Source organism: Delphinapterus leucas, chromosome 1 (assembly GCF_059928025.1).
Source record: "Delphinapterus leucas isolate spDelLeu-1000000601 "Yukka" chromosome 1, BTC_Dleu_Yukka2, whole genome shotgun sequence".
Taxonomy (NCBI): Eukaryota; Metazoa; Chordata; class Mammalia; order Artiodactyla; family Monodontidae; genus Delphinapterus; species Delphinapterus leucas.
Window position 1 is genome coordinate 150,439,117 of NC_143129.1, and position 23,084 is coordinate 150,462,200.

Genomic DNA, 23,084 nt, shown 5'->3' on the forward strand with positions numbered 1-23,084 from the left:
CCTCTGCCACTTTTCCTTCTTCTCCTCCAGCCTCTCTAGCCTCCAGCCCTGCTTTCTTCCACCTTCCTGATTACATTAGTTCAAAGGAAAGGACCTGCAAACTTGTTTACTTAAGGGGCAGAGACTGATCTTAAGGGGGTGGATTATGTCTCCCAGCAAGAGAGAGATGATTCTCCTCACTTAACAGATGGGGATTCTGCTACTCTGGGGGAGAGGAATGAACTAGATGGAATCATAGGCTGTTGGTGTGGGTTGCATCCTTGGGAACCCCTGGATTCTTTCTTCTAAATTTATCAATGAACCAAAACTAGAACCCCAGTTCTCTAACTGCTGGTTTGTTGGCTTCTCCAATTGAGTATCCTTGTCCCCAAATCCCATAGTCAGTCAACTTCACAGACAAGGACTCCTGGTTCTAAACTGCATTCTACTTTTTTACTACTCCACTGCCTTTCAACCTTTGATCTGAGTGAGTTTATGAGAGCACATCACAGTGTTCAGGCGCTGTGTCAGGCAGTCAAAATGCAGGGGTTCTAACCCTGTCCCACATCAGTCTTCCAGCTTCGGTGTTGTTACCTCTGTATCAAGATGAGGAAACTGGTCAGAGAAAGCTAACAACCGGTGAAGAGTCACAGGCAGGTCCCCAGGTCCACACGCTCTCTGCTTCCTCGGTCCATGCCGTGCTTTGGCCCATAGTGGGGGATGGCATTTCCTCTCCACTCTGACTTTCTCCGACATTCCTCCTCATACTTCTCTTCACTTACCACCCCCTCCCACACCAAATACAAGTGGAAGATCTCCTCCTAGTTTCCTGATCAATAGGAAAGACTCCTGTTGAACAGTATCTGACCTCAAGCCAAGAAATGAGTCTAAAACCTCTGCTTTCCCTGCCCCATACGCACTCTGGGTGGCTACAGCCTCCGGTCTGGCTTTGTTTCCTCTCATCCTTTTATTAGCTGCCTGATCGGCAGCCCAATTAATCTGCTCATCTGTGAAGGAGGATGGCTCACAATGAGCTCCTCCGTTTCCAGAAGCCATCCTCTGAGGCAGCACGGCCAGGCCCTGTGCACAGGCTGGCTCCTTGATGGAGGGCTGCCCCAGGAGCCAGGGTCAATTAGTGGACAGATTAAGCAATTACTAGCCCCTAACAAGGGTGCCTGGCATCATTACCCTGCCTGTTTACTGGCAAACTACAGCTTTCATATGAAGACCAACAAATAAATTAGGGCATCTGGTCGACTGCCGCTTCGGCGGCGAAGTAAATGACGTCCAACTGGCTCTCGGCTGCCCATGGATTCTCAGCCCCGGCCTAATGAAAAGCCCAAGATGTCCCTCACTGGTCATGGCAGCTCTGGAATATGCCTCTGAGCGACTTATCATTCCAAGGGCTAAGTGCCTGCCACTGGGCATGTGGATCGTTCTTAGTTACCCCGCTGCTTCCTCCTGTCTGGCTGTCAAAACCTACTTATCTTTCAGGGCCCAGCTCAAAAGCTTCTTTCTCCTTGATGCCTTTCCTGCTCTCTCCAGCAGGAGAGGAGTTCTCCTTCTGTACTTTTGGGAGCGTTTTGTACTCTCCTATCACTTTCCAGCATTACAGGAATTTCATGGAATGCCAGAGCTCCGTTTTGCCTACTTTTCTCGGGTCTCTGATGAATAAGTAGAAATGTGGAGAAAAGGAGGGACAAGGCAAGGACTCAGTTCTTGTTTTCTCACCCCCTCTCCTGTAGATGTATGCAGGCCATCGCCAGGATATCAACGACAGCAGTGACAGAGTCAGGTTTGCCCTTCAGGACAGTCCCTCTGGCTATCGTGATGAGGGCTCATTCTAGAGGTGGCTGCTGTCACCTAAGTCAGATGTGGTTGTTCTCACCCAGGCCAAGTATGATGGTGGCTTAGAACAGAAGAGAGGCAGAGGGATGGAGATGAGGGGCAGATTTGCTAGCTTCAAGGAAGAGACTTGGAGACCCCCTGAATGTGGGAGGAGGGTCATGGAGAATTCAACTCTTCTAAATCTGGTGACCTGAAGGCGAGGTAGTTGTTGGTGCCAGTGAGAAGCAGAGAGGGCAGCCAGCCCCAGAGTCTGGGAACAGAAGGCCCTCAAAGTGGGGAAAGAAGCAGGCTTGGGGGCATTGACAAAACCTCCCTGTCCTCTTTGACTTCTCCTTTGTGTTTCCTGGTGCCCCCATCAGCCTCTTGAGGACTGAGACCCCTAAGGTCCCTGACTCCATCATCATCCAATCTGATGGCAGCCTTTAGCTAACAGCAGGTCCATTAGGGAGCAGCTCTAAAGTTATTGTTTAGAGTTATCCTGCCTCTCCCCCATCTCTGTCAAGACCCAGGGGCCCCTCCAAGGCACAGCTCATATGCTGTCTTTTCCTGGAGGCCCACCCTGTGCTCTTTAGCAGGACATGCTCTCCCCCAGCCCATGAGCTTCAATATTACATCTTGAACTGTCTCTTGGAAACAGAGATATTATTTGTAAAATTCACTGGGCAACACCTAGTCCATAGCCGTACATTCACAGTGGCTAAAAACATAGGCCCAAATCACCTGTTGAGCTGTGTTTTTCCAGCTGAGGGAAATGTGCTCCTCCTTCCTGAAACACTTTGAGGTTAACCCAGGTGCTTCTCTTTCTCCAGGGATCATTGACTTCCTCATAAGCCAGCACCCTATTGCTCGTGCCCTACGGGAGCACCTGGTCTTCAAGATTGCACCCATGCTCAACCCTGATGGCGTCTACCTGGGCAATTACAGGTGAGGGACGGGAGAGAATGCTTGGATGGTGGTGTGGAAGCAGGAAGAAAAAGGGGATAGGTTTTTGAGGAAGAATTTTCAGACTACCCATGAGTTCATTAGAGGAAGTTTCACTCTGGCCCTTGAGAATATGACTAATGGGCCTTGGCTGTTTCGTTCACAGTCACCTGAGGTCACTTGCTGGAGTTTTCTGGGCAGCTTGCCGGACCAGGAGTCAGGAGACTTAATATCAGCTTTGGCACCTACTTCCTGTGTAGCCTTGGGGAATTCACTTTCCCTCTCTGATGCATTGCAGTTTCTCTTGCATAATTAAGACAATAATTACTTACCTGGCAGGGCACTTGTGAGCATCAAAGGAAACGGTGGCAATGAACGTGCTTTGCAGAATATCATATGGTGGTGATAAGGGTTACTGTTTTGTTTCCGGGTTTCTTCTTGGAGATTATTAATGAAGGAGAGTAGCATCCCAGACCACGTGAACAGCATTTTGATTTGGTGTGGGCACACCGCTAGCCCCACACTCACTCAGGTACTCACACCTTGAGCTCTTTCTCCTGGCTTAGCACCATAATTTACAGCCGAAAATTCCACTACCCAGGGAACCATCTGCTGAGAGAACACTGAATCCTCTGAGAGTGTTATTACCCTTATTTCACGGTTGAGGCAACAGACTGGCCCAAAGTCATACAACCAGTAAATCATTGACTGTCTAACTTCACTGCCTAAATTATACAGCTTGAGAGTTGATTAGTCCCACAACCCTCAAGGTAACATTCAAACTCCCCGGCTTTGAGGCAAAGCTCTGTGTGACCTGGTGCCTCACCTCCCACCCTCTGGTCATAGAACTGTTGCTCTGCACACTCTAAGGGAGGCCTGGTTCCTTACACACGTCCTGTTGGTGCCTGATACCTTACCTTCATAAAGACCCTCTGTCCAGAACCTCCTGGTCCCTTCCTCACTTCACTAACCCTTCCTCACAACTCAGCTCATGCCTCTTCTTCTAGAAAACATTCTGCAAACCCCCAAACAGAATTGGCCCTTCCCTCCTCTGAGCTCCCACAGGCCTGGCTACTGAACATACCTTATCCTATTGCATGGACCCCACTGGTCCTAAAGCCACCAGAGGGAAAGCACTGAGCCTTAATGGTCCTTGTGTCCCCGGTGCCTGTCAGCAGGGATCAGCACGTAGTAGATGCTCAAAAAGAATTTGGTGGATATGAGAGAAGGAAAGGGGTGACTTTACTGAGGAAGGCACTGAGGCTCAGGTATGAGATGGGACTTGCTCAAGTTCAGTGGCAGAGCTCAGACCAGAACCCACATTGCCTGACATCCCATCAGGCCCATTTTAAACAGAGCTGGTTTCATGCTTTCCCAGAATGTGACAGTTGGGTCCACAGGGGCTTCCCAGTACCCCTGGGTATGAGTTAGAGAGAACCCATGGGATGCATGATGCCTTAATTAAAGACAGTTTTGTTTCCTCTCTTAACTGGCTCAAGCGATGGCTCATTAGCACTGGCAGGTTTTATGGCTGCTGCAGGCCTGCGAGCAGTGCCTTTCCACCTTCGCTGGACAGAATACACTGTTAGTGATAATGTTGGTGGGAGGACCATTTGATTGATGTTAACGTTTATGTTTAATTACAAGAGCAGCCGTGGTCAGAGAGAGGTCAGGACTGCTCACTACACACACTTATTCATGTCACCACCTGCTGTCCCGGGGTGACCAGTTGGAAAGGGGTCTGTGACCTTGGCCAAAATGCCTCCTCTCTCTGGGCTTCAGATGGCCAGGGGGCTGGTGCTGGGGAGCTGGCTGCTTCCTACATGCCCTCAAGCTGTCCAAATTTTGTGATTTGGGGATTTCAGGATAAAAGAGCTCCACTCCTCAGAAACGGTTCTGTACCGAAGTTGAAAAGCCCCGCCTTCTCCTAGTGAGAATGTGTGATTCTCGTTATGAGAGTTGAAGAAAATCTCTAACCACAGGCATTAGTCCTGTTGCTAAAATAGCTGAGTAGCAACAAAGAGCCTTTCATGAGAATTCACCATTCAAGATTGGGAGAATGTGAAAAATAGTGATCAAGACTCCAGATGGAGAGCTTCAAGGTGCCTTAGAGGTCCTGTAGGCCAGCCCCGGCACGGTGTCCCGTGGTTTGGCTGGGACTTGTCCAGGCAATATGGGGGAAGAGAGATTTGGAGTTCAAGTGAATTTGGGAAACACAGAGTTAAGCAAAGTTAAACAAGTTCTTTCACAATAAAACTTTTCAGTTTTTATTTTTGGCGGTACGTGGGCCTCTCACTGCTGTGGCCTCTCCCGTTGCGGAGCACAGGCTCCGGACGCGCGGGCTCAGTGGCCATGGCTCACGGGCCCAGCCACTCCGCAGCATGTGGGACCTGCCCGGACCAGGGCACGAACCCGTGTCCCCTGCATTGGCAGGCGGACTCTCAACCACTGCGCCACCAGGGAAGCCAAACTTTTCAGTTTTGAATATGCTAATAAACGGGAATCCCAAGAGGGGAATATAGTGTCCAGTGTTCCCCAGAGGAACCCTTTTCCTAAAGAGCTCACTACCCCTCCAGCCCGTAACCCGCTCCACCACTACCCTGTCCCCAGAGGCGGCAGGGTTTCTGAAACCCAATCTGGGAAAGGCCACTACGAGAATTCGCTTGCCACCCAGCACCGTGTGTCAGGCGTTCACCCACTTATTTGATCCTCATAACAACTCTATGGAGGAGGGTCTCTGAAGCTTTCTCTGCTCGCAGATGATAAAAACCTACTCCGATTAGCAGGAGTACAGGAGGAAAAGCAGGAGTTAGTGGGGTGGGGGGAGGAGCAAAGGACAGAAGGCGGCAGGTGGGGAGGAAGGATGCTTGTCAGAACTTCCGGGCAGCACACAGAGCCCCACTCACAGACCACCTCGCAGCGCGGGGGTCAGCCCCACCTCCCTCACGTGCTCCCTGACCTTCACTCTCTACACCTCCCCTCAGGACGTGCAGTCTCTCAAGCCTCAGTGACATTGAATAAATAACCTGCCTTAAGTCGTGTGGCCTGTGAGGAGTGGGCAGGGGTGCAGGCGTGCCCCGGCCGAGCTGTGTTCCTGGGCTGTCCTATACCTGCTGCTGGCACCACACACGCCAGACCCAGTGAAGAGCAGCAGACAGGCCTGTCCTGCAGGTGCCTCTTCTCCCCCGACCCCACTTCCCCTTCCTCCTTCTCCTTCCTCCACATTAAAGAACCATAAAATCTAGTCTAGAAAGGAGAGTAAGACTTCCCAGATTTGATCACGCAAAGCTTTTATTTAATAATACAAGTACCGGGCTTCCCTGGTGGCGCAGTGGTTGAGAGTCCGCCTGCCGATGCAGGGGACGCGGGTTCGTGCCCCGGTCTGGGAAGGTCCCACATGCCGCGGAGCGGCTGGGCCCGTGAGCCATGGCCGCTGAGCCTGCGCGTCCAGAGCCTGTGCTCCGCAACGGGAGAGGCCACAGCAGGGAGAGGCCCGCGTACCGCAAAAAAAAAAAAAAATAATAATAATAATAATACAAGTACCTATTCCATGGTATTTATAGTAGAATAGACAAGGTGCACTCTAGCATTTAATGGCCAATGATGGCAGCTGTCCCATGAGAGAGAATGCATTTTATGTAAGAGAGCAGCAGTGTTTACTTACTAGACTACCGTATGTGCTCCCAGACTCCGGCTTATGGGAGGAGTAGAGAGGGCCAAAGTTACAGCAACCACAGTGCACTCTCCAGTGGCCCTCTAGGACAGTTAGATGGTGTAACGGTAGAAACAATGATACTATGGCATCTAATAAAAACACAGAACGACTATACCCTCGTCTCACTTACTACACTCCAGCAACACTGGCCATTTTTTTCAGTTCAGGTCTGAGGTTTAATGCCACTTCACAGAAAGGCCTGCCTAGATTCCCCAAAATAAATTCGGTCTCCCATCACACTCTTTCAGAGCACTCTGTACTGTCCTTTCAGAGCCCTGGCCCCAATTCGTAATCACGTGACTATCTATTTAATGACTGTCTCCACCTCTAGACTATAAACTCCATGAAGTCAGGACTTCATCCCCGAAGCCTGGCGTGGTGCCCAGCATAGAACTGGCCTTTGATATGTATTATCTGAATGAATACATACACACCACAGCAGTGTTTCGCAACTGTGCCATGGCACGGAGCTCCAGTCCCCAGGCAAACTAGTCATCACCACATGCCATCAGCTCCCAACCCTTTACTTTCAGCAACACGGCCTCCTAACCCCAGTTGTTTTGATTTTATGCTGTTGTGACATAAATACTATGATGAGCTGCTGTAATGATTTAGTGAACTCTGGGTTCAGAGGCACACTTTGTTATTGTACATTACATCTAAAAACCACCTTTCATCATTACCGCGACTCTCTGAGAAAGTCAGTTTTTATTGTACCCATTTGAGCAAAGGGGAAACCAAGTCTGCAGAGGTGAAGAGCCCGTTCAAGGTCCTACGGTGTGTCCAGGACTCTCCACACTCCCAGACACTGCCTGTGCCTTACCAGCTGGAGGTGGAAGCAGAGAGCTAGCAGTCTGACTTTCCCCGCTCTCCTGAGTCCTCTAGTCTTGGGGCAAGACACTTCTCTCCCTTGGCCTCAGTTTCCCCCTGCCCTGTTGGAAGAGGAAAATGAAGTGAAAGGCACACTTCGTCCTTTAGTAGAAGTACTAGGGAGAGGCTCTGTCAAGAATGGTACAGCTATAGCATGGATGAATCTTGGGGACCTTAAGCTAAGTGTAATAAGCCAGACACAAAAAGACAGATTTTTTTATGATTCCACTAATATGAGGTACTTAGAGTAGTCAAAATCATAGAGACAGAAAGTAGAATGGTGATTTCCAGGGGCTGGGTTGAGGAGCGGGGAAGAGAGTTGTTTTTTAATGGGTATAGAGTTTCGGTTTTACGAGATGGAAAGAGTTTTGGAGATGGTTGTGCAGCATTATGAATACTTAATACCACTGAATTGTACACTGAAAAATGATGAAAATGGTAAATTTTATGTTATGTGTATTTTATCACAATAAAAAAATAATGGTATGACTTATCAATGCAATTTGAGCATCTTTGGAGAGTTCTAGGGGCATCTCGGGGCTAGGAGCTTTGAGGGATGAACGCTGTAACTTCAGGTGTCATCGAGCCGAGAGCTACAAGGCAGTGGTTGGAAAGCCTTTGGGGTCGGGGGTGATGGGCTGAGTCAGGCTTTGGCGGCTGGCGATTCTCACTGTCCTGCAGTAGGTGTGGCTGGTCCCACACAGTGCGACTCTTGATCTCTCTCTCTCTGCCACATTCTCCTCCCCATCACTTCCTTTACAGAGAAGACAACCTCCATCCCCACCTGTACCCCGCTGCGCCTGTGTGATGTGCAAGGTGCCTTGCATTTGGAAAACAGACTCTTCATCTCCATATGACAATATGAAACTCTGCATCGGGTTTGCATTTCCTAATTAGGTGCCTGTCATTGTGTATTCCATAGAGCCACGTATAAGTAAATAGTCATAGACCTTTGAATAAATGTATTGGTTTTATTTATGTTTTGGGGCATAAAAATCTATAATTACCAGGTACAGCCTCCATATAACCGGTATTTAATGACAATTACTTTTTGTTACCATAGAAATGAGTCCAAAGTAGTTACCCATAATTTCTCATTTCCCAAACCTCACACATGCTGAATTGCAATATTACCATAGTAATTGCCTACCAGTCATCATAAAATACGCAGTTACCCAAAGGATAGCAGGATGCTGTGGAATTTCTCATTTTGGGGAAGCCTCAGTGCTTCTTGGGAGTGTGGAGGTGGGGGAGAGGAGTAGACCTCCATGGGTGGTGTAGAAATGATTCAGTTTTATCGCATGACACTGCAGACCCTGTGGTGGAAACGGATGCAGCTACGACCCGCAGACTCGCAACGCATTATGTCTCTCGGCCCTGGTGAGCCTCACGTAGCAAAGAATGCTCCAGCGCAGTAAATCCAATTTAACTAAGGCTTGTCAGGGGCCTGCTGAGTGTCAGTCCCTGTGCTACGCCTTAGGGAAGCAGATGGAAATCAGAGGCGGTCCTTGGCAATAAGAAGCCCAGTGTTTGTACTAGAGGTGTGAGTGTGAGGCTGTGGAGGCCTAGGTATAATCAGAGCTAATGTCTAAGTGCCTACTAAGCACACATTATACATATCATCTCCTCTGACCCTCCCAACAGCCCTGAGGTGGAGGGAGTATTATGGCCCCTTTTTAATTAGAAAAGCAAATTGAGGCCCAGAAACACCAAGGAACTTGCCCCACGTCCCCCAGCAGGAAGGTTACGAATCCAGGCAGGCCAACCCTGGCCTGCTACAGATTCATCCCCCTGCTACACTGTATCCTGAAAGCAGGGAGTGTTTCCTTCTGACTGGGGGTGACGAGGGTGGGTTTTTGAAGGGCGGATGGCATATAGGAGTTCACCAGACATAAAAGGAGATAAGGAGAGATTTGCACAGCAAACATCATTAAGTATGGCAGAGGTTGAAACATCAGAGGAAGTATTTCCAACACGCACACATACATGCACACACACAGACACACACACAGATACACACAGATATACACACCACACGAGACACATACACATACACACACTCACCCACAGACATTGGAACTGACCAACCTTGCCCACCTCAACATCCAAAGGGGGAAACATTTTTAACTGTCCAAAATAGAATAGAACATAAAATTAGCTGTGTAAAATGTAAAATACATGTCAATATTCTATTTGTTCTTCGACAGCATAAAACTGCATTTTTCATCAACTAGAAATGGAAACAGAGATCCACTGCAAGTTGCCACACCAAGCGATATCTGCCAGCCCCTTCTCACTGTGCCTCCTTCCCCACCCAGGCCTCATGTCCCCCCCCTTGCTGCCTATCCGTAGCCTCACCAGCCTTGGAGTGGGATGGGAGCTCAAAGACCTTTGTCCAGTGCCCTGCCCAGGGCAGGGAAACCTTAAGAAATGCTGCACTGCTGCCAGCTCTGACTGTTAGGGGGTGTTTATGTCCAGGCTAAACCTGATAGCCCATCACCTCTGCTTTCTACCCCTGAAAGATTAGTCGGGTCCAGTCCATCTTTTACATAGTAGCCCTTCAGCTGTTTGAGGATTGTGTGTCCCCATTCCTCACTCACTCTACCCCTGCCAGCACCTGTTCTCCAGCCTGAACATCCCCAAAGCCTTACAAATTTTCTTATGTAATCTGAAATCCATTCCTCTCCCCGTCCTTACAGCTGTGCTCTGAACATACTCCGGATGTTTGTCGTGGTCTGTATTTGCGGCACGGGGTCCAGGATGGAACAGTTATAATGATGAGAATGATGGCGGTGATGATGGCGGTGGTGGTGGTGGTGATGAATAGTTAATATCTATTGAACGTCCTGGGCCTGACCCTATTCTGGGTGTTTTGCCTGTATTGTTTAATTCTCAGAACAACTCTCATTATTCTCATTTTACAGATGAGGAGACTGTGAGGAGACTGAGGCATAGGTAGATTAGGTAACTCCCTTAAGTTCATAGAGCTAGCTAGTGGCATAGGAGAAGGAAGGGACCACCACAAGCCTAATTCTGGGGATGTACTTCTCCTGGTACAGCCTACGTGCCCATCGCTATCTGACACTGAGCTCTCGTCAACCTAAATCTTTCCACTTGCCTTCCTGCTAAGTCACAGCCCTCACCCCCCCCCACCCCACCTCCTCTGAGAGCCTTACAAGGAGGCATGGACTGGGCAGAAATCATGCTGCCTTTTTGAACAAAGAGGAAACCAGGCCACAGAGAGGCTAAGTAACTTGCTCAAGGTCACACAGGGAGCGAGCCACATAGTTATTTAAGATGAAACGCGAGTGACGCAGGGGCCAGACAAAGCCTTACCTCCCAGAGACTCTCTCCCGCTTTATGTAACCTGCGTGATGTTTCTACAGAGGCTGAAAGGACACTGGGGCAGGCAACCACGAGTGCACACGGCTAAAACCAATTATTCAAATGAGCTTCCCAGCCAGCTTCCTCAGAAGAGGCCAGATGGCTAGATGTCTACGGAGGCAGTTCCCCGTCTCTGTCCCCGCGAGCAGCTGAATAGCCTTTCAAAGTTACAGTTGATAGTGAGTTGATTTTAATAACTGATTCTACAGTGAAGACAGGCCTCTGAGGAGACAGTAAGCCAGTTAGTGGCTGGGGAGTCCGGAGGAGCAAAACAATATGTAGAATCAAGAACTTTATCGTTCCCGGTCTTAGTTCCTAAACCGCTGCTGGAATAGGGTCAGTTCTCTATGTGCAATCCTTCCGGGGCTCCGCATTGACCATCAGAAGCAGCCTATCCTCTTTAGCCTGGTCTTCAAGGCGGACACAGCATCCAGGAAGCTCCTCCTCCTCCATCTCCCACTGTCCGCCTTGCCCTGTGCGCAAATGCTCACCCGGCACGCACTTCGTCCTGAGCATCCCCGGGGATCTGAGGTGGGCTTGGCCACGTGCTTGCCCTCAAGGAGGAGGCGCTGGTGAGATGACTCCTGAGAGGAGACTGGGAGTTAGTTGGGTGAAGAGATGAGCAACACATTCTCTACCAAAGGAATAATAATGTTAAATAACAACAGTGATGATAACAGTGCAGACATTAATGGAATTATACAAGCTGTCGGACCCTATTCTAATAGTTGTTTTGTTTTTTTACATCTTTATTGGAGTATAAGTGCTTTACAATGGTGTGTTAGCTTCTGCTTTATAACAAAGTGAATCAGTTATACATATACATATGTCCCCATATCTCCTCCCTCTTGTGTCTCCCTCCCTCCCACCCTCCCTATCCCACCCCTCTAGGTGGTCACAAAGCACCGAGCTGATCTCCCTGTGCTATGCGGCTGCTTCCCACTAGCTATCTACCTTACATTCGGTAGTGTATATATGTCCATGCCATTCTCTCACTTTGTCACAGCTTACCCTTCACCCTCCCCATATTCTCAAGTCCATGCTCTAGTAGGTCTGTGTCTTTATTCCTGTCTTACCCCTAGGTACTTCATGACATTTTTTTTTCTTAGATTCCATATATATGTGTTAGCATACGGTATTTGTCTTTCTCTTTGTGACTTACTTCACTCTGTGTGACAGACTCTAGGTCCATCCATCTCATTACAAATAGCTCAATTTCGTTTCTTTTTATGGCTGAGTAATATTCCATTGTATATATGTGCCACATCTTCTTTATCCATTCATCCGATGATGGACACTTAGGTTGTTTCCATCTCCTGGCTATTGTAAATAGAGCTGCAATGAACATTTTGGTACATGGCTCTTTTTGAATTATGGTTTTCTCAGGGTATATGCCCAGTAGTGGGATTGCTGGGTCGTATGGTTGTTCTGTTTGTAGATTTTTAAGGAACCTCCATACCGTTCTCCATAGTGGCTGAACCAATTCACATTCCCACCAGGAGTGCAAGATTGTTCCCTTTTCTCCACACCGTCTCCAGCGTTTATTGCCTCTAGATTTTTTGATGATGGCCATTCTGACCGGTGTGAGATGATATCTCATTGTAGTCTAATAGTTTTTAATGTATTATTCCCACTGGACATGTAGGGGTGATAACTCATCATGCTCTTTCTCCCACTCTCAGCCTACTTCCACCAATGTAGGAGGAGATACAGGGGTCAGAAAGATAGAGGTCAGAATATTAACTTTATTATTGAAAAAAGAATTTGCAAGGCATGGCTTATATCTGTGACCAAAATTGGCCTCCTTATACGTCACCCCAAAGTTCAACTTCCCCACCAGCCACAAGCTGAGTGGGAAGGAAGCTGCCTCCCAGAAGGCACACCAAGTGGAGGAGAGGAGGACAGAACGGACCCTCCCTGCAGGGTCACAGATCCAAACAAGCTGTGCCAGGAGGGCCAGGCCCAACAGTCTCTGCTCCTTGTATCAGGTTGACCCGTCAGATAAGTTCCATCCCCTCCCTTGGGAAGAGGATGCGAGGGGATGGAGACGAAGAGCCATTCTCCTGATTCCTGGGGACTAAAAGTCCCCATTGGGATTGAAAGCAAAGGGAGGTTTCTCCCAACAGCCCCATGAAACTATGAAGTAGGTTCTTATATTATCCTCATTTTACAGACAAGAAAATTGAAGCACATAGAGCGGTGAACTCACTTGCCCAAGGTCCCATGTGAGGGAGATCCAGGAGTCAAAACCAGAGAGCTGACTCGAAGCCCAAGTGCTCAGCCTCTGAGCCCTGCTGCCTGAACCCCGAGTGAACAGGAGCCCTGAGCCCACTACCAGGTGGTCTGGCGTGGCTAGTGCACACGGTCAGGGCTGCAGCCTATGGTGTAGGTTCACACACTGCACAAGGGCTAAGAGAGCAGATGGAGGCTGACGAGCCTTGCCACTTGGAGGTGTTGCACCAGCCCGCAGAAGGGTGTGCCTTTTTGTAACTAGCTCATAGGACATATAATGTGCAAGCCTTGCATGGTGTACAGGTTGGGGGACATGAGGCAAGAAGCTTAAGGAATAAGTTGGGACTAGTTTGTGGAGGACCCTGAGTGTCATACCAAGATGAAACCATAAGACCATCTAACACGTGTATAGCGCTTATGTCAAACAAGACGGTGTCCCCAGCATTTACACGGCTGATCTCATTTAATCCTTTTAACAACCCTCTGAGGTAGGCAGAATCCACATTTTGCAGATCAGGGCTGAGGCACAGAGAGGTTAAGCCACCAGCTAATCCATGGGCCCTCCAGGGTCTTACCCAGGCAGTGTGGCTCTGGAGTCCACACTCACAACCTAAGCCGCTTCTCAGGCTCAGACCAGGTGGGCAAGGGTCTCGCCAGCTCCCAGATCTGTGAAGACCTAAAGGACTTTTCTTTCCCTTATGCCTCCTCTGCCTCTTTTCATTAAAGGAATGGAAATAGCCTTCCTAGCCCCAAGGGCCAGTACTGTACACTCCTTTAGAAAACGTGCCCCCTTGGGCCTTTAAAATGGTTCTTTTTACTCTTTGTAAGTGTTCTTACAGAGAAAAAAATAATCCAGTAGTTCTGGAATGGACTTTCAACTCTATCCTTACACAGCTGTGTGACCTTGGCCTCAGTTTCCCCATCTTTGAAATGGAGAGATTGGGTTTTATGGAATCTTGGGTCCTTCTATTCGGTGACTGGCTCTCAGAATCGCTTTAAGCCTCAGGGTGGAAATCCCCCCAAGCCCGGGTGTTTGTTGCTGACCAGCAGGAGCCGGAAAGGAGGGGGCTGAATCTCGGAGCACACAATCTCCACGGGAAGGGAGAGGGCGCTCCAATGACGGTTCTCCTTGTCCACCAGGAATAAGCTCCAGGAGAAAGGGCCCCGGGAGTCTAGTGTTAGAGATGACCCCTTCCCCAGGCATGGTCTCATCACCCCCTTCCCCAATCCTACCACCTTGCCAGAAGGACCACCACTACAGGGTCAAGACCATGCTGATCCTTGGAGGTCGGAACCCTGAGTGCTCATCCTGGCTCTGCTATGAAACTTGGGCATGTCCAGGGCCTCCTCCCATGGACATGCAATTTGTGCACTGCACAAAGGCTCCTGGTCAGGGGGTCAAGGTGGGCTGCGACTCTGCTCCCGACCCCACGTCTGGCCAGAACAAGTGACATCATTTTGTACTTCACCCACCCAGAAGGGGCACCTGTTTCTAAATTGTCAGCCTGGAGCGGGTGGGGGTGGGGGGGCGCACCTTTCGTCAATTTGCATAAAGGTACCTTTTGTGCTAGGTCCTATTTGAGAGCCAGTTTCCCCATTTAAAACTTAAGGGTGTTGGGACTTCCCTGGTGGCGCAGTGGTTAAGAATCTGCCTGCCAATGCAGGGGACACGGGTTCGAGCCCTGGCCCTGGAAGATCCCACATGCCGTGGAGCAACTAAGCCCATGCGCCACAACTACTGAGCCTGTGTTCTAGAGCCTGAGAGCCACAACTACTGAAGCCCAGCTGCCTAAAGCCCATGTTCCGCAACAGGAGAAGCCACCACAATGAGAAGCCCACACACCACAACGAAGAGTAGCCCCCGCTCGCCACAGCTAGAAAAAGCCCACACGCAACAACGAAGACCCAACGCAGCCAAAAATAAATAAATTTATTAAAAAAAAAAAATTAAGGGCGTTGCATCCACCCCTCACCTCACATGAGTTCCTCAGGCCCTGAGCTGACTCCCAGGGCTGCTAAGAGAGAATAGAGTGATGGTTAAGAACATAGACTTTAGAGCTGCACACACCAGGTTCAAGTCCTGCCTCTGTCCCTGGTCCTTGCTGAGCTAGGGGCAAATTACTTAACCTTTCTGTTTATTTCCATTTCTTCAGTTTAACTGCGAGTTGGCTGTGTACCTGACACTGGGCTAACACTGAAGACTGGATGGCAAATGAAATTGATTTAGTCTCTGCCCTCCCAGTGCTTTTAGGTCTTTGAGCAAAACGTGAATTTGTCCAAGGTCATAAAACTACACAGTGGTCAATCTGGGACTCAAACCCAAATCCTTCTGAATTGGAACCTATGTAAGTATCCACCCTCCTTCTCTGCCTCCACAGCCTGGGTCACATCCTTGCTGCGATCATCTAAGAAGGAGTGTGAGGGAAATGCTTTAAATATCTCGGTGGTGGTGATGGGGAGGTGATTGTTATAATTATCCCTCGTGTGTGTGTTTGAGACAAAGGACACTGCCCGCTCCCCTCTGTCTCCACCACAGCAGAGCCCAGCCCACCTGCTAAGCATTTTGCAGGAGCTGTTGATGACAGCTTGTCTGGCATCCTGACACCGGCCAATCAATAGAGCTGGAAGGTGCCTCAGGCCAAGGGCAATTGAATCCCAACCTCTTAGTGGCATTGAATAAAGCAATATTTATTTTGCTTTTGGTGCAAATATACTTAATCCAATGCAGCTCATTGATAATGCTGAAAAACTGCTGTGTTTGAGGGACGATTGCATGCGTGCCCCATACATCTCCACTTGTCAACGCCACCCTTCCAGGAGCACACAGCCCTGCCGTGCTCAGGACAAGACTGACCTGGAGGCACCAAACTGCCTTTTTCTCTACCCTTTAGAGGATATGAAAAGGAAATCACAAGGAGGGGAGTTAAAATCATTGCTCTCATTCCAGCTGCCATTATTGCAACAGGGATGAGGCACAATGCCCTTCACAAGATGGAGCCATTTATTTGCCATTTAAATAATGTTCTCTGGAACCATGTATCCCTGCCGTTGGGGAGAAGAGAAGGAGAGAAATACTGGAAGAGCAGACAGAGGAGTAGCCTAGCAACTCTTTCACAGATCACATAGCCTCCTTGATGGCTGGGGGGACCCCAAAGGGTCACTGGGTTCAGTAAGACCTGGGTTTGAATCCCAGCTCTATATTCTAGTAGCTATCAAGTGACCTTCTCAAAGTCATATCTCTCTTGGATTTTATTTGCTCATTTATAAAATGGGGATAAATACTACCTACCTCACTTGGCTATTGTGAGAGTGTCTAGCATGTAACAAGTGCTTAAATACTTTTCAAAATATGTCTTCAAGTAATTATCTAAACCTTGTTTACAAACCTTCCGGGTATTTGTTCATGCACTTGTGCATCTATTCAATAATCTATTTATTCAATAGATATATTGAACCTTCTCAGCACTTCAGTCTATAGTAGGGAAGTTGGAGTGGAGGTAGGCAAGATGACACAGACATATTCCCTGACCTTATTGGGCTCACAGTTTGGAAGAAGAAAGAAAAGGCACTCAAGAGTATCTCCAACTCAAGAGGAAGAAGTTATATATAAACTTGACTTTCATAAATTTGGATTTTCTAGAATGGTCCTAATGTCAAATATTCAATATTCTTGGTGCCATAGATAGCCCCACTCATGTCAGAACATGGGTCCTGATTTTGAGCTCATGCAGAAATTTTACCTTGAAAATAAATAGCAGAATAGTAGAGGACCAAGGAGACACAGGCCCAGAGCAGAGACCCCAGATTTCATACTAAGGGACCCTAAAGTGGCAACCATAGGGGTGAGAGCCGGGCATCTGGAGGTCATCTTGTCCATTCCCCTGTCTTTAGGCAGCCGAAACCACTGAAGAGTAAGAACCTGCACCAGCAGTGCCTTCCCAGTGCCTATAGTCCAGGGAAGGACACAGCACAAAACACAAGCATAACACTGTTAGAAATGCCTAGAGTTTCCAAGCTTTCTACTTCCCTCACTTCGCACATACCATGAACTCTGCCTGGCATGCTCTCTCATGTCTTGACTTTGGCAAACTCCCATCTTCTCTTCAAAGCTCTGAGCAATGTGAGAGCTCCTAGAGGCAAGGACTGGGTCTGACGCAAATCTCAAATGTTGGAAAATGCGTGTAATTAATGTAAGATATTGGTAACCCTTAACTATTTGGCATTTCTTTTAAAAACTGTATCAATCCTTTTTCTAGAATATTTTGTTCTCCTTGTATTTCAACTTCACTTTATTCAAAACGTATGCTTCCTCCAAGTCCCTAACATTGGAGGTAAAGTCCAATTATTGATGCTTTTGAATCACTTAATGAGAGAGCTAGAAGAGTCCTCCATGAGTGAAGTATAACACCCTTGTTTTACAGAGAAGAGCATGGAGCCCAGGGGAGGGAGGTGACTTTCCCAAGATGATATAGATATTAGAGGTGAGACCTGTCCCCCAGCCCCTAGCCAGGGCTCCTGCAACTTTACTAAGACGTTTTCTTCAATAAATAGCACTCTTTCTACTGATAGACTGGTTGCCAATAGAAGCAGTCTTTAAAAATCATCTCAGAAAAACCCAGCACAGGTACTACTGATTTCAGAGTTCCGCAAATGCTTTAGCTTCTGAAGAGCTTCAGGATTCTTGGGGATTGGGTTGTCTTTGAATCACCAGCCATACTCTGCTTTCATCTGTAGGCTGGATCAAGGAGTGGATCTTTCAGGATCTCTCGCCAATAACACTTTTCCTTCAGTTTCAAATCTCACTTTTTTGAATCAGAGAGGCTTCCTGGAAGCAGTGTGGCCAGGTGTGAAGACCATGGAGCCCAGGGCCAGGACAGCTGGATTCCAGTCTGGACCCTGTGGAGTACAGGTTAGGCGACCTTGGAGGAATGGCTTACCTTACCCTCTCTGGACCTCAATGCTGCCACTTGAAAAACGCAATCCACCTGTGTGGCTGGATGGTTGTGAGAACTGTATCATATGAGATAGGAAAATGCTTGGGAAAGAATGAAATGTTCATTCAACAACTAAATCTTTAATGTCTACTGTAGTCCAGGCTCTTTGTCAGGTACAGGAGTACAAACACAAATAAGACATCATCCTTGCACTTGAGGAATTCATGGTCCAGTGGGGGAGACAGACTCAATAATTACTATATGTTGTGCTGTAGCCACTCCGATGTGGGAGCAGTGGATCATGGGAGCAGAGGAAAAGCACCCATCCCACATTTGCGGAGAGTAAGCCAGCAAGCCTTCCTGGAGTAGAAGATACTTAGGTTTAGACAATTTCAACGATACCACAGTCACCACCACTGCCACTGTCCATCACTGGCTACCATTTATTCAATATTCATTCTGCCTGAGGATTCTGCTGGGCCATTTACAGACACTAGTTCATGTATGCAACCCAGAAGGTCGAGGATGTTATCCTCATTTTACATATGATAAAACAGAAGCCCAGAGGGGTTTTAAAAGAAGAAATTTTAAAAAGGTCACATAGCTGGTAAGGAGTACAGCCAAAACTTAAGCCTAACTGACTCCCAAAGCTTCGGGCCTTCCCAACGTAGCCTCATTGTTCTGTGTGACTCCGTGGGGAAAGACTGAGACTGATGGGTGAAGTCACCGGAAGACAAATTTCAGCTAAAGAGGAGGAAGACTTTCTTAACAGAGCTGTCCAAGAATGGGATAAGCTGCCTGGGGAGGTGGTGAGTACCAGGTCCTGGAGGCGTCATGGAACAGCCTGGTGACTTGGCCAAGACTTTGTTGAGGACATTCTTGTTCGGAAGAGGGAGAGGTAGGTAAGCTAACCATCTCAAAGGATACAGTTTATGATTAAGTCCTGTCATCAACGACAATGTTCCCTTCCAAAGTTTTAGATGCTCAGTGCGGGCTGGAAGAGCTCTCTGGGAACAGCACCCAGGCCAATGGTTTTGTCTCCTTGGTAACCAGCCATCGGGAAGTGGGCAATATAGGGGCCTGCTGGAATTTTCTATAAATTAGCCCACAGAGCCATACGGTTAGGGATGCTCTCAGTTAAAGAAACAGGAACTGACTCCGCCAGTTAAGCAAAAATGGAATTTATAGGAAGGGGCTTACAGAACGAAGCAGAAGCTGGAAGACCAGACTTGGAAAACAACTAATTAACAGAGTAGCTCTGGAGGGCAGAAAAATTGTCTGTTGGCAGGAATAATCTATCTCTCTTCCACGGTAGCACTGCTGTATGACCCACCTCCCAGCGTGGCATCACCTAGTCCAAATTTAAGTGCTGGACAGAAGTAGCTGTTGCCTGAGTCTCGGTTTCCTGCCACTGCCCTGGATGCCAAGTCATTGGGCCCATCTCTCTTCTGGGGTAAGAGAAAAGGCACCGCCACCGTGTCATCATCTTTTAATGATGGAGGAACGAACTCTCCCTAATGCTGCCCCATCTAATCACAGAGTTAGGTGCTAGGAATTCCCCAAAGAAAATGGGCAAATGCCTACTACATTAAGAGGGAACAGAGCATGGGTGTGAACTCAGATCTGCCTGATTTCCAGACTGGGGAGAAAGCCAGGAGGTCATCCCTGACCACTGCTGTCTGCTGCCCACTCCAGCCCCTGATGGACCACAGACCGATTAGTCTGTGCCACTTATTTTCTTTTTTTTTTTGCGGTACGCGGGCCTCTCACTGTTGTGGCCTCTCCCGTTGTGGAGCACAGGCTCCAGACGCGCAGGCTCAGCGGCCATGGCTCACGGGCCCAGCCGCTCCGTGGCATGTGGGATCTTCCCGGACCGGGGCACGAACCCATGTCCCCTGCATCGGCAGGCGGACTCTCAACCACTGCGCCACCAGGGAAGCCCTGTGCCACTTATATAGCATGTAGCACAAAACAATGATAAAGTACAAGGAAACAACAACATAACATTTTTGATCTGCTATTATGTGCCAGAACCTGTGCTAAATTAAGTTTGTCCTCACTTAATCCTCATAAACTGGTCCTGAATTATAAATGTACATAAGCCTGTGAGCAGATCTTCTTTCTCCTGTTAGACTATGTTTCTTGTGAGCACGGAATGTCAGACTGCTTGTAAACCGATCCTGACATCACCCCTTCTCTCAAGCAAGTTGTTTATAACCCTCTGTGCTTCAGTTTCCACATCTGCAAAATGGGAATAATAATAGTACCTCCCTCATAAGGTTGACATAGATAAAGTATTTCACACTTAGTGAAGTACTTAATTCTTGGGACAAAGTAATGTCTGCTGACTGTGACCCCTTGACTGTGGTGATGATGCTGTTGTAACCTGCATATGACTGTCTCTGTCCCCACTCTGCCATCAGTGAGAAGCCAACACCAGCACCCAATTCATCTAAGTATAGCAATGCAAAGACGAAACAGTGAAACTCCATGCCGGACACTCGAGGCCCTTACATTTCCCCTCCCACTCCCTTTACAGCTCACCATCACCACCTCTTCACTACATACTTACATAGTACTCTGTGATTCAGTCAAATCAAATTGTCTACCATTCCCCCAATAGCCTGGGTGGCTTCACAGTTCCTTTCTTTGCTTGCACTTCTCCTTCTGCCCCCAAAACCTGGAAAAATTCTGTTCATTCAGCAAGACCCAACTCAAATGGTTTTTCCTCAGTGAAGCCTTCCCCTATGTGTCCCCACGAAACATTCGTTATTCTCCCACAGGGTTCCCAGCCAGCTTACTTTAAGTGATGGGGGAAATTATTATTATTTACTCCCCAACAACAACCCAACCACCTTGAAGGAGGGGTCCTCAGTAGAATCCTCTATTTTTCTGAGTAAGATGAGCAGTGGGGATGTAAATGTAACAAGCTGAGAGGGGGTTGAGTTTTATTACTTAAGGAAATAGAGGGGGTGGGAAAATAAGTAGGGATGGGTAAAATAGTAAAATAAGATGGTATGGAAGGGATAGAAAAGAAAAGGGGAACAATTTGGGCAAAGAAGGGGGGAAAAATTTGGCAAAAAGTTCATCAGTTTTGAATCTGGTTAAAAATCTGTGAAGAGCAGAATTTTATCCTATAGGTGATGGAGAATCATAGACGAACCTTTTTTTTTTTGCGGTACGCGGGCTTCTCACCGCTGTGGCCTCTCCCGTTGTGGAGCACAGGCTCCGGATGCAGAGGCCCAGCGGCCATGGCTCACAGGCCCAGCCACTCCGCGTGCATGTGGGATCCTCCCGGACCGGGGCACGAACCCGCGTCCCCCGCATCGGCAGGTGGACTCTCAACCACTGCGCCACCAGGGAAGCCCCCATAGCTGAATCTTGATCAAGAAGGCAAGATTGTCAGATCTGTGTGGGAGACGTTCTGGGGAAAGGAAGAGGATGGATGCGGTGATTTGAGTTGTGCGCAAGAACAGGGTTTCTGAAGTTGCCCCTCAGCCTGGGCTGGCCTGGAGAAAGCCTACAGTGTGCAAAGGCCCAGCAGAGGGAAGCGTGGGCCCAGAGACCTGGGGGTGGTGCATCTTTCCAAGGACAAGCAAGGCTTTGAGTCGATCTGGAGGTAAAAAGGGAAGGAAGAGGGATAGGAGGAGACCAGAGGTCACGGTCCCACTTGCCCTGGTGAAGAAATTAATGTGCCCATGGGAAATTGTGGAGAAGGTGGGAAGTGTAGCCTTCACTGAGCAGGTGACCTGTGAGCAAAGACTGGCACTAAGTGAGAACGAATCACTCAGCTACCTGGAGGAAGAGGCTTCCGGGCAGAGGGGACAGCCTGTACGAGAGCCCCTGGGCTGGAAGCACTCAGTTTGTTGGAGGAACAGTAAGAGGCCAGAACCTGGCACAGAAGAAGCAGGAGTGACCGTGTTAGGAGCTGAATTCAGAGAAGATAACGGGTGGACCACATGGGCACTTGTAGCTGGTGGTAAGGACTTTGGTTCTTACTCTGCATCTAGCAGAGAACCATTTGAGCAGAGAAGGGACACCGTCAGACTTATGTTTTAATAGGATCACCCTGGTGTTGTGTGGAAAAGGGGGAGGGTATGTAGGGTGAGAGGTGGGGTAGGATGATGCAAGGGTGGAAACAAGACCAGGTAAGAGATTATTACAATACTCCGGACCTTGGTCCAAGCTCAAGGTGATAGCGGTGGAGATGATAAAAAGTGCTGGGTTCTGAGTATATTTTGAAGGTAGACACAATGGATTGGCTGTGGGTGTGAGACAGAGAGGAACAGTGGGGAAAGCGATGGTTTCGGCCTGAGCCTTCCTTCTGGCCCTGTATTGGAGATGCGCATGCGTCTGTGGTCTCAGGGCATGGGCACTGAAGTGAGACTGCTCCGCAGAAATATGTTTGAACCTCTCCGTGACTCAGTTTCTTCTTCCGTAAAGGAGGAATTATGATAATAGTGACCTCATAGCGTTGTTGAAAGTGACTGAATTAACACGTGTTAAATGCTCAGCACTGTCTCTGGCAAAAAACAAACAAACAAACATGTGCTAGGTAAGTGACATAATGACTGCTCCTGTACTGACTCTGACTTTGGGTACTGCCTAGGTGCTCTCTGATGGGGTTCGACCTGAACCGTCACTGGCTGGATCCCTCTCCATGGGCCCACCCCACCCTGCATGGGGTGAAACAGCTCATCATTCAGATGTACAACGACCCAGTGAGTAACTGAACCCCCTCAGCAGCTGTTGGTCTTATGGCTTGATCTGGGAAAGGGCAGCGTTGTACTGGGAAAGCCCACTAGGACCTGCAAAGTAGGAATTCAGGGTCGAAACCCGGGAGGGACTAGGCCTGCTGGTCTCTTCTCTGACTCGGACAAGTGCCTCCCCACCCCTCATGAATACTGGCTTCAGTTGTGGAGATCTCGTGGGGTGGAGGAAATATACCGGAGCACATTTATCAGGGCTCCTGGGTTACAAGCGAAAGAAATACAACTTGAACCAGTTTACACAGAATAGAGAAGCTTTTAGAAGAATCCCAGAGCCTCATATACAGTTGAGGACTGTAGCCTGGCCTCCTGCATCTCTAGGGAGCTTGTGTCAACTGTCACATCCAGTGGCTCCCCCACTAGAGAGTGACTCAGTCTCATATTCTAGTTCTAGTTCCAAGAGGGACTGGAGTTCCTCTGCGCAGGAACTGG

The 23,084-nt window shown here is 48.5% G+C and overlaps 1 protein-coding gene across 1 annotated transcript in view; it reads left to right on the forward strand.

The window, feature by feature from the left end:
• Window positions 1-23,084, forward strand: part of AGBL4 (AGBL carboxypeptidase 4) — a 590,265-nt gene that overhangs the window by 459,457 nt on the left and 107,724 nt on the right. The window contains exons 6-7 of the mRNA XM_089912066.1: window positions 2,637-2,751; window positions 22,493-22,604. Of these exons, the coding sequence (XP_089768192.1) occupies window positions 2,637-2,751; window positions 22,493-22,604 (227 nt within the window). The remainder of the gene's footprint in view (window positions 1-2,636; window positions 2,752-22,492; window positions 22,605-23,084) is intronic.